Raw genomic sequence first — 17,582 nt, 5'->3', positions numbered from 1 at the left:
TAGCAGTGCTCTCTGCCTGGAAGCAGCCACACTGATCCCCCCCTCCACTCCCCGACTCCTTGGCTCCAGCTCCACGCGCTGACAGGTATTTATTTGTAAGACCCTGGCAGCATTCAGCCTGCAGCAATTAGCATTATTTTACTTAAAAAAAAATAAAATAGGATTCTAAGTGCATGCAGTCATCCCACAGCACTGCTCACATTGCGCTCGCCAGGCTGGCAGACAGCAGCTCCATTACCTGCTATTTCTAATACACCTCTTACACACGTTTTCTCCTGGATAACACTAAGCCGGAGCCTTTCGTAGTCCTCCGGGAGCCTTCCAACCCATGAGGTGGATCTGGGCTGTGAAAGGCAGAGTGACCTAAAATCTGGGGCTTACAGTGTTGCGTAACCTTTGAAATAATAAAAATAATCACAAATTGAATTTCCAAATAAACCCAAACCTCAAGGGAAGAGCCTCAGCTCAGCATTCGGGAGCCTTCAGCCACATGTTTCCTGCTAACATTTAAGGGAGCTGCGAGGCTAAATCCCCAACTCTCTGGCAAGAACGTGGCCTTTAGGTTTCCCATCCCGAGGGATGAAGGATGGAGAAGTAGGTTATTTGCATTTACACCACTAACTGCGTGTTGCAGATAATGAAGGAAAAAAAATTAAACAAACATTAACGACTCGACTTTACCCTGCAATATCAAGTGTGTGGGCAAGCAGAGCAGATATGAGGACATAGCATTCAACAGCTGTGGGCTTCTTCATCAGCAGCAGCCCTGCTCAGCTCAGGGCATCCCTCTGCATCATATCCTGCTCTCAGCAGCTCTGTGCTCCCCTCCACACCCGCGGGCGCAGCATCAGCACACAGAGGAACAGCACAAAAGCCGAAAATGAGACTTTATGTACACAGGCAGACACACGGGGAAAATTGCTATCAATTATGCTAGTTAATTATACATTATAATAGAATTAGAGTAAACCCTCCTCATTATCTCCCGGTTCAGAACCTGCTCGCAGCAAGTTGACCACATGCTGCACTGATGCCTGCAGCCCTCACATTAACCTCTGTCCCCGCCTCGCTGCTTGCAGCCGTGCCCTGACCTTGCTCCTGGCTGACCTCTTGCTGGAAGACAGCAGCCAAAGCAGCGTGGAGCACAGGCTGCCCTCCCACACCCACTGCAGGACGTGGGGCATGGGGTAGTGATGGCACAGAGACAGCTGACAATGCTGCTGGATGAGGAAGCTGTATTGCTTCAGAGAAGTCAAGATGGACATTTTAGCTCTCCAGCCCTGGTGGCTCAGTGTGAGCCCAGAACCCCTCAGCCAGCCTCACACCCACAAGCACTGCTCCATATACACACATACCCTGAGCGATGCACTGCAGCGACAAGCAGGGACCATTTCTTACCCTGACCCTTCCTTCGCTGAGCTAGAAAGCTTAAACAACTCCACGTCTAAGGATCATCTCCGAAAGTCACAAATAGCTGTATTTTTAAAAATTACTTTAACATTTCAAACCCTCAAATGTCATCCAAAATAACTGCAGTCAGCCTGAAAAGACGCTATTTTCCAGTTGCCTGCAGAAGACCCAGGCACCGTGTACATCTTGCTCTCAAACTGCATCACTTCTGCCCTGCCATGGGAACCGCTCCCTTGGGAGGCCCAGCGAGGGGAGGGAGGAGCTGCTGGGAGATGAATGAGAAAGACACATCCACCTCACGCTGCAGCAAACTGCACTAACTGAGCCCTACCGCTGCCCCTGCGTCCCTTCCTAGCAATGAGCTCATCTGAATTTGCACAGGGTTCACAGCACTTGACCCCAAACACATGGAGCAAGGCGAAGCAGAGCGAGCAGGCAGAGCAGCAGGTGCCAGGAGGAGATGCTCTTTTCATACCTTCCAGGCTTTGAAATGGCTTTTCACGTGCTAGACCCACTCTTTTTCCTTAATAGTATGAGGACAAAACTGCACTTAGGGGGGAAAGGAGCATAAAAGAAAGGTAATAAACACTTAATGATCCAATAATTGGTTATATCAGAGTAATCACTGCTTGGTAATTAACTCCCATTCCTGCTTGCTCATTTCATATTTTCTGTACCCTTTTGATAGGTTCCTGTGACTATCAGCATTCCTTAGAAACTCACACTGAACCTTACCATTCATTCTGCAGGCACTGACCCAGCCCTCAGCCCATGGATTTGGGGTTTTATTCATGTCATGGAGACATTCTGCCCCAAATGCCAGCGCCCCACAAGACACAGGTATTGCAGCCTCAGATTTTGGACCTATGCTCTATGTATTAATGAAACAAACATCGGTTACCACAAGGAACACTGATACTGAACACAGAGTGTGGAGTTAATGAGAACAGGTTGCACAGTGGGTGCAAGCCAACCTGAGGAGCTGCTGGGCTGTCTGCATGGTGCTCGTGTACTTGGAGGCATCAGGAGCAATGGGAAGGGATGGAGTCAAGCACAGAGACTGGAAGGGCCAGGAAAATTAGTGAGCTCCTTGCCATTAATGGAAAAATAACTGCAGAGTGCCGTAACAGATTTCTCCTCTTTTGTATGCATAGGAATATTTATTCAATCAATGTTCTGTAACAAAACAGGCCTCTGGTGAGCTATTGTGCAGAGCGAGCTCCATTCAGAGCGCGGCGATTTGAGTCCCACCACCTGTTCATCCGGACTGGAGACAGCTCAGCACACAGCTGGGCAGGAGGAGGCACCAGGGGCCAAACCCCACTGTGTGCTACAGTGGGCACAGGAAAGAGCCCCAAGCTGCCCCCAAATACACTCCTTCATAGAAAGCCACTTTTGCAAAGCCTTGCAGTAAAGATGTACATAGATGCACACCTGATACAGACGTATGTATTTATGTATATACCTGATAACAAGCTCCTGACTGTGCTTAAGCAAATACTCACTAACACGATCACCAGACAAAGCCCTGCTGGAACCTCACAGCACAAACTGTTTGTCCTCTTCATGTCCACACTGCTCACCACAAATCACACCGTGCCACACGTGAACCCACGCTCCATCTCATACACCTCCTACCACGAAGCAGCTTTGCTCTTACATTTGTTAAGCAAGGATTAAAAAAAACCCTGCACTGACTTAGATATTTTTATAGGCCAGTTAGTAACGCAGATATCCCAGTTCCATGACACACCACACCAACAGACACCAGCACTAATGACAGCCCTAATTTGCTTATCACCATTGCAGCTGTCAGAGGCAGTAATGCAGCCTTTAACATTCCTCATAGCAAGATTTAAGGGGACGGATCAGCACAAGGCAGCCCTGATATACTGCAGTGGGGCAGTGTCTGAAGGACGAGATACCAGGGGCTGTATGGGGAGGACTGAGCACAAGATGCAGCACAGCAGCAGGTGATGGCGAGCCCTGTGCAGCTCTGCTGCTCCAGCTGGGAAGGCTGCAGGTCCTATAGGAAAAACAAGGAGCTCCCCCGCACTCAGGGGTATTACACCCAATGTTTTCAATGCACAACCCCTTCCCCAAGCCACAGCACAACCCAGCATCGCCAAGCTTAGCCTATCTGCACGGGAACGTGGTGACCCATACTCTAACACTGTAATCTAATCCTTGAACTAAAGACAGTTTAATGCCTTTACAAATCCATATGTTTTCTAATACCACCATTGCTGTCAGCAGACTACAGGAGAGCCTCTTTGAAGATGGAAGTGAAATGACAAAGCACATCATTGTGAAGGCAATTATATGCTGCAGTAACCATTTTACAATGGCCCATATGGGCTGTATTTCAACAACGCAATTTCCAAATCTGCCTTAGCAAACATATATCTCCGTCCCAAAGCCAGGTAGATTTTGCAAAACAAAATAAGACTGCAGCCAGAACAAATCCAGAATATGGATAACAGATGTAAAAATATGCCAACAAGGAGACCAGGGAGATTTCTGTCAGAGCACCGAACAAAGAGAGCAGCCACAGCAGACCTTACAGGCTATTCACTGCACAGCCACCCATTCAGGGGACTCGGAGACCTGGTTTTATCAGCAATCTGATTACACACTCGCCTGCCTTCCTATGCAGCTGCCCAATTCACTGCTGGAGTCACCATCCCACCCACCTCCCCAGGGACTGCAGGGCAGGGCAACTGGAATCCCAAGTTAGAAATTAAAGCCATGTATGAACCAGTGCAGTGCGGGCTTACCCCAAATCCTCCCCAACATTATGCACTTGGGCCAATGTGAAAAAAACAACAAAAAACCCCCCTCATACCAGGTCCTGACACGTCATTGTCGATTCATTAACAAACCACCTGCACTGCATTTCCTACGCTGCGATGCCAAGAGGACATACCATGCAGCACGCGTGCAACAAGCAGCGAGCCAGCAGCAGGGCCTCACAAAGCGCCTGCTGCCGTTCCCATTATTGTCAGCTCCTCAAAATGATCCGGGGAAGCTGGGCAAGAGCATTTCAAAGACTTTAATCCATGTGAAATATTGCTTCCTGGCACCGGAAATTCAATCCCCAGCAATGAAAACAAAAAGCACGCTCATAAACGTACCTTCCAACCCGACCAACAGAGCCCTGTTTAGGCACACACACACACACAAAAATCCCTTTACTCATTAATATAGAGGAAACTTGAAATGATTGCTGTAATTGCAGCTAAAAAATTAATCATGTTTTGAGATAAATGCAGATAAAAGCATGTTTTACTAATTATCTTTTGAAGCTTCTGCTCATGAAAGATTAAAGGTGGAAGAGAAGTTGTTGAAACACTGAAGACAAAAATGCGACCATTTGAAACCACTTTGAAGCCAACGCTACGTCGCATGATTGATCTCTAATCCAGATGGATTGAAAAAGGAGACTCTGATTCAACAGCAAAACATGCCCATTGGATCTTTAGTGCAGGCAGCACCTGAGAGCAGCTGCATTGTGCAGCCACCTCTGCAGAATGGGATGCAGGCTGTACAAGTGCAAACCTGGTGCTTCCATTCACCTGCCTGCAGCTAGCAACGCAAATCATCCCCATGCTGCTCCATAGCCAACACAGCGCCTGAGCTCAAACACTCATCAGTTTGTCTATGAGTTTAGATAGACCCATAACAGCACACAGACACCTTTCCTAAGGTGAGATGTCACCCAATGACCATTTCTCTCTGCCCACCCACACCATATTCACACTCCTTCCCCCAACCTTCTGCACTGTTTTGCCCCTTCCAGCCACAAAGCACCAGTGACACCCAACTAACGAACCCAGCTGTCGCAACAAACCTGAGCAGGGCCAGGTAAAATTAAATAGTTGGCTTTTCATAACCACACATCCAAGGAAATGTGCCAATGCCTTTTTATTTGCATATCTGGCAGGCTGCCCCAGACAACTAATACATAAGTGACAGCGTACAGGTGTATTAGTTTAGAGTTTGCCTTTAATCTGGAGGTGTCAATTTGCTTCTGTTTTAATTACATCCATCTTGATATGTTATTACAACCTCATGAAACTTCCTCATTACGTGAATGGCTATAAATACATGCACATGACAAACAGTTGTTATACATTTTCTGGTTCAGCAGTAGAGGCACACTATGGCAGCCCACACGTCACATACATTTAAAGTTTCAGTGCTTCCTCACCTCTCCCCCTTCCCTTTTCTCTTCAGTCTATTTCCTTTCATCCAAGACCAAGATGTACGTTCTTTATTTGTTTAATTTAATGAATCTGCTACAACCCCCTTGCTAGCAGCACTCTGATGCAAACACAATCGGCTCACAGAGCCCTTTCAGCATATGCGTGTCCTTCTGGGTTGCAACTCTATGAGAACGTCTGTTTGCCATTAGGCAAATATAGGGAGATTGCACTGAGGTCTTATAAACATGCAAAGATCCACTTTTGTAGCTACATAATTCACTGAGTTTTTCAACACGCATTCTGAGGTTGAAAACTTGGCAAGTCCATCCACCAGATGTATCTTTCTGATCCCAGGACTCATTAAAATTTACTATTTTTTTCTGAATTAGAAAAAAAAAAAAAAAAAAAGAGTCCAGCCGACTCAGCTGCTGAGCCACATTAATTGCATTTTTATTCTACTTTTCCATAGTTAAAGCGACTAATGACGAAAGAGTCCCTGCCCATAAGCACAACAGCCAGGCAGTAAAAATGACTAGGACTTTTAATCGTTTGGTAATATCCAAATCACATAAAACAAAGGGAGGCAATTCGGTCCCCTCCAAACAGAAGGTTTTGATTTTCAGTATTTATTTTGAATTTCTTTAAGAGAAGAAAAGAAGGGAGAAAAGGCCCAATTTCACACCAAAGGATTCCATTCAGAGGTCAAAGTGCCCTTGATGTGCACTGAAACCCACAGCACTAACTGAGTTGCAACACAAATCATCCCCAGCAGCAGCACTTCTTCCTTCGCCCCCTCACCACGCGCTCTCCTCTGAGGTCACAGCCACTTTCACTGCCCACTGAGCACAGCTGGCCAGATGTGCAAACCTTCCCACACCTCCTATGGGCTTAGAGTGCGTGTCAGCTGCTGGAGGACCCCCATAGGATACTGCCAGGACCCTCCACAGAGGCACAGTACAGGCAGGTGGGTGTGCGGAAGCCCAGAGGAAGATGAGGAAAGCTGCTGGAATCCAGGCCAGCAGCAGAGCCTCCAGACAACTCTGGACATCCCTTTTTAAACCAGGCACCCCCCAGTTTCATGGATGGAGGAGACAGGTTGATGGTAGTTTTATTCCTGAACCAACAATTCCCCTTTGCTACCAAATAAAAGCATAAGAAGATGCAGTTTATAGAAGCACTGGTTCTAGAGGAGAAGCAACTTCCACTTTGCAAAGCTGGCAAACACGTGCAAGACAGAGTAACAGAGATCACTCCTGAACATGAAACCAACCTTCTGTAGGGCTGGGGAAAAAACTGCTCCCATTTGGATGTGGGATATTCATCCCATCCGTGCATCACTCAGCATCACACAACCCACACAGCTCAGACACATCAGATACGAGCACACCTCTGCACACCCACCACATCTGTCTCACCAGATTCCAAAACCAGGAGGATCAGGACGTGCACCAAACAAAACCCAAGTAAATCCACACACAATGTATGCCATACAGCACGATCAAATTACACCTGACAGGCAAAAAGCCACAAAGAGATGAATACACACACAGTGCCAGGGAATAACACACTGCGTCTGCTGACCTCCACACCATTATGGGCAGGGTGCAGAACCAAAGCCCTCCCTGCAGCATTGAGAAGACTGAAGATTTACCCCTTTGGTTAAAGCCTTCTCCTCCTCCAGCACATCAGTGTTCTAACTTCAGCAGCGGTGTTGCCAAGATACAAGGAGAAAAAAATCTCAAGATATTAAGGTAACACACTACTTAAAGGCAAACAGAAGAGCAGAGCTGAGCCGGGGCTCCGACAAATTGCCACCACACGTTCTGCTGTTACAGCAAAACAAATCCCTACCTGCATTAGCCATTTCTCGTTACTTACGAAGTGGATTTTCATAATATCCATTTTACAACAAAAGGAGTTTAGAGGACTATGACGTTCTGAAGTGGGCTTTGCCATGGCTTGGCATCCAGTCAAAATGACAACAAACTGACTGCACAAGGAACGCATGCAGCTGGTAGCCAAACCCAAGGAGAACACAGATACTGGACTTAGAAGCCACAAGGATGATGTACAGGAACACAGGGGAACAGAGCAAGCCATTTCAATGGCAGAACCAGAGCAACATGGCCTCAGCAGAACACTGCAACTCAAGTCAAGGGAAACTCAGAATTAAAAACGCCACATCTCAACCCACAACTTCCTAATTCCATTACCCTTTTATTAATTGCGTTTGAGACTTGCTAAACTTGAGCTCGGGCTATTTATAAAACCTATCTGACTCAACTTATTGTTGCTGAGAACAAAGATTGAACTTCTAATTTAGCTGCAGATAATTACGAAGCTGCAGGTCAGACCCCCGGTGTAATGCAGTAGGGTCTTCACTCAAACTGATAGAAACAGTCCTTTAAAATAACACAAGTGTAGCAACAGGGAGACAAGGGGAAAGAAGCCACCTCACCCGGTGAGGAATCTGCCTGCCTGCCTCCTAACAGAGCACACACCAGGTGTATTGCTGTTTAAGCAGGGGCACGCCGTGTAGAGCATTCCCCCTTGGCAGTGCAGGCTCTACCAGGGCACATCTGCATACACAGATCCCACCTGCAGCCTCAAGGAACAACATCTCCCTTTGGTTCACCGTGTTCCCATCCAGTTGCCAATACGTCTCTATTGATCTCAGCATTGTAACTCAATCTTTCAATTACTCGGCCCCTTGATGTCTTTCTGCTGATTTTTTTCTTTGCCTTTCTTTAGCAGCCATTTACCTTCCAAGTTCCTGATCTTTTACCTTTACTTTATAAACCTATTTCTTTACACTCCCTCGTCCCAGCAGAAGCAAGAGATATTTAATGAGAAAGGGCTTCCTTTCCCAAGCAAATAGCAGGGGGAAAATAAAAAGGAAAAAAAAGATGCCAAAAAAAAAAAAAAAAAAGGATAAGAGTGTCTTTTGTCCTATTGATACGTGATATAATTCCCATTAATGTTAATCTTAAAGAGCGGGGCCAGAAGAGACTACTTTGTCTATCTAAAGAAATTGTCCGTATAGTTTAAACTCTTACTTCTTTAACTCACGGCCATTGTGCCTCCTGCTACCACCCATGGGAAAGGGAAAAATCCCCACCTTCATTTCTTTGTTACCTTCAGGAGTTTAAAAGAACACTCGCACAAAGATAGCAATCCTCTGTCATTCTGCGTGCAAAGAGACAGCATCAGCTCTCCACCAGCCTATGAGCCAGGTGGAGCCGGGGCTGCCCAGCTTCCAGCTTTCATTCACATGCCCAAATTATAGCAACACAGCTTTCCAAAATTACCCGAGAGGTTCCTCTGGTGGAACGTGCATCCCGCTGTTATCAGCCCCAGTTTCAGTTCTGGTTGCTGATGCTTCAGCTCTGGTCACAGAGGGTTTTCATCAAGAGACGTAGCTGCTCTGTCAAGGTTATCTCCAAATTTGATCTCGGGTCAATTTACTGCTTCCTCTAAGTACATAGTGAAAATAATAAACACATTGCTTCGTATGATATCCCCGTGTCACACCAGACCGAACGCCGCTATATCTTCATTTAGTTATTACCTTCTCTGCTGGTCTAAATCTGAAGACTTGCATGTGCAAACAGAGACCAGGACAAACACAGACGCATCTAAGCAGTCAACAAATACAAGGAGGGCTACCAAGATTTGCTGACAGCGCTGAGCAAACATCCGATGTTACGATGCTGCTGCAGTAAGGCATGAGGATCAAATTCCTCTTGAAATATGAAAGGATAGAGACAAGGCAGAACAAACTGTTGAAATCTCAGAGAATTTAAGTAAACAGGTTAATCGTGCCAGCTGAAGGTTGGTGTGAACAGAATGATCCGAGGAGAAAACACTGCAAGGCCATAGTGCTGCTACCCAACCCAAAGCCCCTTCTGCCACACAGGCAGCCCACCAGTGGGCTGTGCACAGCAATGGGCATCGCTCAGTGGGTATCAAAGCAAACTCCTGCCTTCAGGAGCATATATGGTGTTACACTGACTGCATACACAGCAGAGACATGCTGTTTAGACCACATTATCTTCAAAACCTTCCTGTTATTTCCACATTTTGTTTGTGCATCAAGTGTGTCTCTATTTAAAATCCCCATCAGCTTGACTCCATCTAGCCCTGTATTATTTGACCCATCCAATACATAGAACTGCCATAGGTAACGTCTGCCTCAATCACACAAACTCAGTGGAACAATTGCTAAAGAAAATTATTTACACTCGGTGGATGGAATCATCTGACATAGAATACGAAGCTCATTAAACGGCTCCTCGACAAATATTTGTCAGCATTTCTCATTTGTAAGTAATTATATTGGGCTTTACCTGACAGTAATTTAGCACGGTCACAAAATGCCGAGCAGAAATCAGCTCAGTGTGTGCATGGTGAGGGATTGTGTCACCCTTGCGAAACAAGAAGCCCCTTTAAACACAAGCTCACCCCATCTCTGTGCTTTATACATATCTGTGTCCCATTTCAGGCTTGTCAGACGAACTACCCGAGCTGAAGCTAAACAAACATCCGCAGAAAAAAAACCTCATTACCTTCCTCAGCTCTCAGAAAACCTGAAACCAAGTGCAAACTCCATGGGGATGGCCAGAGCTGACTCAGGAAACACGAAGTACTTCCCAGGCTTTAAGCTATCTTAACATTCAGGTCAGATTTCATTTCTCATCACATAAACCATCTTCAGTGCTGCATGCCAACAGCCTTGTCACATCGGCCTCCTGCCAGGGCACGGAGGGAGGTGAACATGGCAGCGAACCCACACCCACTGGGGTTTGGGAACCCTGTGCTGTCGGGCTGCCAGGACACCATCACACCAAGCACGGGCACTTCTTACAAGCTGTGAGACTTGACAAGGCCAGGAACCAACACAGAGTGAAACACAGAGCAAGGCTGCTCACAGATCCAGGCCAAGCTGCAGGGCTGCTCCTTCACAGCAGCACAGTGACTATGATGGATGCCCCAGTGCCACCTACAGCACCCAGTGCACCATCATGGGCTGCTGACACCTGGACAGGAGCACAACTCCAGCAGCAGGAGCTGATTAAAAAGATAACTTTGCTTCAAGGGATGGGAACTTTTAGCAGTGTGCTCATTACTGGTGGATTAACAGACACAACAATTCCTAGTGGAACCACAACAGCCATCAGATGCACCTTCTAGTGCAGCACCTGTGTCTCTTCACTATCCACGAGCCTCACAGCTCAGTACTTGGCACAACTTGGGCTTTTCCCAACATAAAGCATTCAGGAAAGGTCAGACAGAAATAAAGCCACATGGAAATCCTTGTTCTCATTCACAGCTTTGGTCAAAGTGCTCATAGAGTCCCACACCTCCTGCTGCACAGATGTCCTCAGCAGCACAACACAGCTCAGCCCACCCCATGCCACCCTACCCCTGCATGCAGGTTCAGCCTTCCAGAGGTACACACCAGTCCCAGCAGCTGCTCTTCACCAAGCAGCAAGAACACCTGCTGTGTCAGCACACTCTCAGCCATGCAAAGCCCAGGGACAAGCTGAAGTCCAACACAAAGCACAAAGTCAATGTCATCATGTGAGAGGCACAAAAGTCCTCCACAACCTGTGGAAAAGCCTCCAAGGAGCCCAAAGCAGATACAAAGCACGAGGTGCACACACACACCAGGACACCCATCCAAAGCATCAGGGCTTTCTGCCAACAGCATGAGTTGAAACACAAACTTGAGTGTCCTACCAGCACCAGGACACAGCTCCTACAGCAACACAACCTCAATGCTGAAAGCACAGGGAGAAATCCAGCACGCTACAACTCCTTCCACTGGGCTGGTGCCTCAGACACCTTCATCTCCCTCTGATCCTCAGAAACAACAACTTCAACACATACACCGAGCTGCAGGAAAAAGCACCTAACAACGATTTTGTGACATTATTTCTCAACGCAGCATGAAATCGTTAGGTCAAAATGTGCCACCTCTCACATGAACATTAAAAGTATGTCAAGTCTCAGTGTGCGAGCTATTGTTTTATCCGAACGTGATATTAGCTGGCAGATCTGGGTAACGTTTCTGCTCTCCTTTTTAGCACTATAAGATCATGGGTGGGACGGATGCATGCAGGAACCACTCTTTGCTTTGCAAAATAGCAATTAGTTGGAGCTCAAGTGGAAAAGAAATCAAATAAGTAAGTAAATAAAAGTGAAACACAATCAAAAGATCTTCCAAAACATCCAACCAAGCTCTGAACATAAAACTTGCTCTCCACTTCCCCTCCAACAACCACGACGGCCAAATTCTCCGGTCCATATTCCCATCAAACCCCATAACGACACGAACTGGGGCTTTGTTGGAGGAAAAACAGGAATTGGTCCAAAAGCTCTGCTTGCAAATTCCACTCTAGCTGACAAACATGCACTGCTCCCTTCACTGGAGCAAAGCACCCACAGACAGGAGCCCAGGTGGGAAACCCACACGTCCATCACTCTGCCCTGGGCCGGGTGCAGGGGTCCATAGGGCACAACCCTTCCATCACAGCACAGCAAGCTCACTCCCAGACACAGCTCTGGGTTGATGCAGGTGTAACCAAGGACAAACTCTGGCTCCAAGAAATAAATAATAATTCAGAAAAGAACAAAGAGAAAAGAAAACCACACCAGAAAAAGCCAGCAAACCTTCCTGGCTAAATATTGAAACAGCTTCAGAGCAACACACATTTATATTTTTTTTTTTTGTTCAACAATCAGCTTCATCTTCGCATTTATTTTGACAGTTCATAATTGTTCCAATCGCGATTCCAGAGCACATAAACCCAAATCAATCCGCCTTTCACCGCACAAACTTCTCCAAGGCAGAAGTTCCACACAACAAAGACCTTCGACCCACCGCACCCCCGGGGCTGCCCACGGTGACCGGGGCCGGGGGAGGCTGCACCTCCGGGGGGGGGGGAAACACCGGACCAACGTGACAGGCCGGACACGAGGGGGAAAGGGGGGGTTGGGGGCGGTGGGGGAGGAAGGGGAAGGGGGGGGGACACCGGAGAGAAAAGTTTGAACGGGGGACTGGGGGGGTTGGGGGGGCGAGGGGGATGGGGAGCCCCGATCCACCGCCTCATCCTCCGCCGGGAGCGGCCGCAGCGCTGCAGGTGTCCGTGGGGGGCGGGCGGGGAGCGGGCAGAGCGGAGCCCCGGGGCCGGGTCGGGGGAGAAGGGGGAGAAGGGGGAACGGAGCTCGGCCCGGGGGAGCGGGCGGGGGCCGCGGCGGCGGAGGAGACGGCGGCGGCGGCGTCGGGGCGGGGGCCCCCCCGCGGCTGCCCCCACACACACAATGAGGCGCACACAAAGCGGCGCCGCTCCTACCTCTAGAGCCTCGAAAGTGACGAAGCTGGACATCGCGAAACCGTCGATAATGTCCTCTTCGGCCGAGGAAGACTCCCGCCGCTTCCTCCGGGGGGGTCGCGGTCGGGACGGCGGCGGGGGCCCATTGTCTTCCTTCTCGGAGCCCGAGGAGGAGAGAGCACGGGCGGCCCCGGGGCCGGGAGCCCCTCCGGCGGCAGCGCCTCGCCGCCCGCCCTGGGCTCGCCGCTCCCGGTCGCGTTGGGACCGCGATCTCCGCTTCTTCCGAAGCCCGTTGCATCGCGCCGGGCCATCCATGTCTCTCGGCGGCTCTCCCTCTCGCTCTCGTCCCCCCCCGCCCCACCGCGGGCACAAATCCGGCTCTCCCCCGGCGGAATAACGGGGGAGGGAGGGAGGGAACGAGGGAAGGAGGGAGGAGAGGGCGGAAAGGGGGTGGGGGGGGATGAAAGAATCCGAGCGCGGTTCCACCACCACCAGCGGCAAAGCACCAAATGTAAGAGATTCCTACGAGCGAGCCAAGGAAAGTAATGGCTGATCTCAGGTCGCCTTTGTAAAAAAAAAAAAAAAAAAAGAGAGAGAGAGAGAAAAAAAGCAGCGAGAGAAAGAAAAAAAAAAAGCAGGAAAAAAAAAGCAGCCTCACCGAGCAGGCAATAAATCAGAATAGCGGAATGCTTTGATCGGGGCTGGGAGGGCGCGGATCGCCGAAAGAGGGGAAAAAAAGCATTGAAGAGGGGAGGGGGGGGGAGAAATAAAGAAAGGAGAGACCCGCTGGAAGGAGGGAGCTGAGAGTATTTCCTTGCACTGAATTTATTTCCTTTCTTCCTTTCCTCCCCCAACTAGAAGAAGTTCCAGGGGGAAAAAAAATAAAAATAAGCATTAAAAGAATAGATATAAATATCTATATTTTAAATCAAAATAAATCTGCGGGTGCGCGGCGCTGCGCGGGGGGTGCGGCCGCCCCCGCTTCGCTCTTTATCTCCGCTCGCACAATGATCGCGGCGTCCAGATGCGATGTTCTCAGGCACCAACCGGGGGGGGGGGGGGGTTTGCCCGGCCCCTCCGAACCCAGAAGGAAACAATACAGGGGAAAAAAGGGGGGGAAAAATAAGGGGAAAAAAAGAAAAAAAGAAAAAGCAGCAAAACACGCCCACCCACCCCGGCTATTAATACGGATCAATCATGGTAAATTCATCGGATTAATTGTGGCGAGGAAGGGGTGGACGGGGGAGAGAGAAGGGAAGGAGGTGGTGGGAGGGTGGGGGGGGGGGGGGAAGGTGGTGATAATAAATCCGAGAGGAGAGACGTCGGCCCCCTCCCCAAAAATAACCACGAGAAGCAGAAGAATAGGAAAGGGAAAAAAAAATAAGGGGGAGGGGGGGGAAATAAAATAAATAAATAACAGAGGTGCTGATGAGGCTCAAATACGCTCCAACGGGGACGGCCCCGGCTGCGGACCCCCCCCCCCCTCCTCCCGGAGGCAGCACCGGGAGCCGCCGGGAGCCGCACGGCCGCGCACGGCGCGGGGCGGATGGAAGCGGGGGCCGGCAGTGGGGGCCCCCAGTGGCCGCCCCCGATCACATGGAGCCTCCGCCGAGCCCCGCCCGCTTCTTCCCCTTCTCCACCGCGTGAAACGCAGCGCCCCATCCGCGCGTTAAGAAGTTGCGGGCATGCGCGCAGGGCCTGCGCACTCGGCGGTGGGAGGGTGGGCGGCTCGTTGCTCCCCGATCCCACTCCTCCCGTTGCGGCCCCTTTATTCGCTGTTGCTCGTTTCACTCCTTGCCGCCCCCCTCGGTCTCTCCCCCAGCCTTGCTCACCTCTTGTTGTTAACTTTGTGCGCAGTTTGTGATGTCCCGTTGTCTTCTGGCCTCGCTTTGCCTTTTTCCACCTGTATCTCAGGTGCTCGTCCCTTAGTGCTGCGTGTTTTGCCGGTCCCTTCTCGCCTCGTGCTGCGCTCAGCTCGAGGTTCTGCTCATCCAAATCCTGACCAATGAAGCTCTTGAACGTGGCGGTTTCCATCCTGCTAACGGAGCACGAGGGCACCATCTGCTCGTGCCTTCTCGTGCCCCCTGCAGTGCTCTCCAGGTGATTGCTCTCCAGGGGGTTGCTCGTGGCACCAGGCTCGTTGGAGTTCAAGGAGCATTTGGGCAGTGTTCTCAGCTATAGGGTTTGTGTTTTAGGTGGTTTAGGTTTTAGGTGGTCCTATGTGCAGCCAGGAGTTGCTCTAAATCATCCCTACGGGTGATTCCAACTCATGCTATTCTGCTTCTGCGACCTGGGAGGATCAGGAGATCTTCTAGGAAAGGGAAAAGGATAAAAGAGCAAGGAACAGCAAGCAGGAGCAATGTGAAGAACCGATCTGGTGTGTGCTTCAGACTGAGGAGAAGCTCAGGAAGCACAGCTCTTGTTTCCATCCATTCCATGAGAACAGCAGGCTGTTGCAGTTTGGAGCATAGGGATGGGGATAAACAGAAAAAGGGGAAATTATTTAATAATCCAGCTCCACAAGAAGCTCAATAGAAGCTACTCAGTCTGTCCCTTGCTGCCTGCTGCGGGTGTTAATCATTGCTCTGCTGAGATATCCAGAAAGGCCACAAAGAGCAACACATGGGCTCGGAGCTTCACTGAGTGTTTTTCCAGCAGTCTCCCCCTGGAGTGCTCTGACTCTCAAGGGATGATGCTCTGCTCCATTGCATAATGCGTTGTTTACTTTGTTCCCAAACACTCAGGCCACTCTGATCGAGCAGTATTAATAAGCTATATTAACCCATTGCATGAAACAGTGGGAATCAGACACACCTTCTCTATCCAGAAGGCAAGAAGGCATCTTTGCAGTGACTTTTAAACTGCTGCATGTGGGTGTGAACCAGGAACAAGTACAAAGCTGTCGGTAATCTGACCACGTAGGAGTGTGTGTACCTTACAGAAGGCCACCCTGCTCACTGCAGAGGCACATGGCGAGTTTTTAAACACTCTCAAATATCGAGCAGGAGAACATCACCTCCTAGATCTGACCTTAGATCTCCCTATTCAGATTTCTCTCTGTTCAACAGCTACGTTTCCCTACCTCGCTTCATGTTCTTCTGTCTCATTCGTAGTTGCCTGCCAGATCTATATAATCTGACTGTAGAAGCAGCTGTAGAGGTATTGTTAAAGTGATACAATTTGTTTATACAGGCAAGCTCGAATATTACAAGGTCTCTGTCTTCTGAGAAATATTGAGCTGTACTGTATCAAACAACTGTTACCTGTTGGGCTTTTTGGAAAATAACTATGCAATTTTCAGGGCAATGTAATTGATTATAGTTTCCTGCACATCCATCACCATTAAAGTGACTTAAGAGACCTGTAGTCGGGTGTGTTTCTGCTGACATTCATTGCACGGCTGAAAGTCTGCTCGGTCTGTTTTCTTTCTGAATGCACATATGTGGAAAACAGGAACGCTACGCAATTTATTCTATATTCTTTGCAGAAACAAATCCCTCCATTTGCATGTCTGCTGTAAAACCAAGATGAAAAACAATCCGTCTAACTCATCCTCCAGTGCAAAACGTTTTTCTTCCTGGAGATCTCCAACATTAAATATCACTGGTCACCTTCTTGTGTACAGCATGGGCAAATTATCCTCTTTTTCTCCTGGATCTGATCTAGCATCAGCAGGAGAGTTTCCATCAACCTTAATTGATTTGGGAGGGAGGGCGAGTAGACCTTTCTGTTACATAAAACCTCAGACAGATGCTCAGGAAGTTCTCTCTCCAACATACTCTTGTGTCCAGCTGAGCGTTTCAAGTGATCTTACCAGGAGCAATGCTGCAGACCTCCATGCACATTTGTTCTTAGGCTGCCTGTTAGCTTTCCCTCTAGAAATACATCTTGCCTGGCATCTGGCATGAGAAAAATAGCTTTCTGTGTCTTACCAGCTCAAGGCAGTGCCTTGCTGAGTCACTGTTTTTGAGGTTAACAACTAGTGTACTCAACTGGGTGTTCGTAACTATTAGGTTAACACCTTCAGAAAGGGCACTTGTCGAATGTGCACTAACAGACCTATAATCTTCTGATTTGAGGCAGACACCGAAAGCTTTATGGTCTTCTCTCTTTTTTTTTTTTTTCTACTGAACAGGGAAGAAAGAAATGTTAATACAACCCGAAAGCAACAGTTGCAATTTCTACATCAGCACTGTGAACTGGAGCAAAAGAAAATCTGCACTGTAATAACACTAAAAGGGCTTTTCTTAGGACTAGCCGCTGGCATGCCTATCCGAAAAGGATATTTTGAAATAACATGGAAATCAGGAGGTAATTTGTTGCTTGAGGAAATGGCAAGAACTTTGCTTCCAGCAAGAGTAATTTGCACTCTGTTTTGGCATTAAGATTGAGAGATTTAAGGCAGTGGAGGCAAATATGATATTCTGGGGGTAGCATCTTTTGGGAGATGGGCAGTGTGAAATAACAGAATGCTGTGGAGATGGTGGCTTATTTTTGGAGGTTGATCCTGGAATGCACAAAGAGAAATGGGAGAGGGAAAAAAGGCATTTTGTTATTGTTTGAAGCCTGCTCTCACAATGCAGTTATGAGAATAAGAAGTAACGAGAACCAAAAGTCCGGTACAAAATAAAAG

At 48.5% G+C, this 17,582-nt stretch overlaps 1 protein-coding gene across 17 annotated transcripts in view; it reads right to left on the bottom strand.

Moving 5' to 3' along the window:
- The window catches only part of AUTS2 (activator of transcription and developmental regulator AUTS2), a 526,196-nt gene extending 511,743 nt beyond the window's left edge, over positions 1 to 14,453 (bottom strand). For 13 of the 17 annotated variants that reach the window (XM_085521789.1, XM_015880952.3, XM_085521782.1 and 10 more), the window contains exon 1: positions 12,971 to 13,780. In XM_085521789.1, the coding sequence (XP_085377915.1) occupies positions 12,971 to 13,264 (294 nt within the window). In that variant the 5' untranslated portion in view covers positions 13,265 to 13,780. Of the gene's footprint in view, positions 1 to 12,970 lie in introns of all 17 variants that reach the window. The other 4 variants (XM_015880954.3, XM_085521774.1, XM_085521776.1 and 1 more) reach the window with 2 other exon arrangements.
- Positions 14,454 to 17,582: the final 3,129 nt, after the last annotated feature.

Source organism: Coturnix japonica, chromosome 22, assembly GCF_054131305.1.
Source record: "Coturnix japonica strain WE chromosome 22, WE-NBRP24, whole genome shotgun sequence".
In the NCBI taxonomy this organism is placed as follows: Eukaryota; Metazoa; Chordata; class Aves; order Galliformes; family Phasianidae; genus Coturnix; species Coturnix japonica.
The sequence above is the reverse complement of the archived record's forward strand: the minus strand, read 5'-3'. Positions and strand labels throughout refer to the sequence as shown.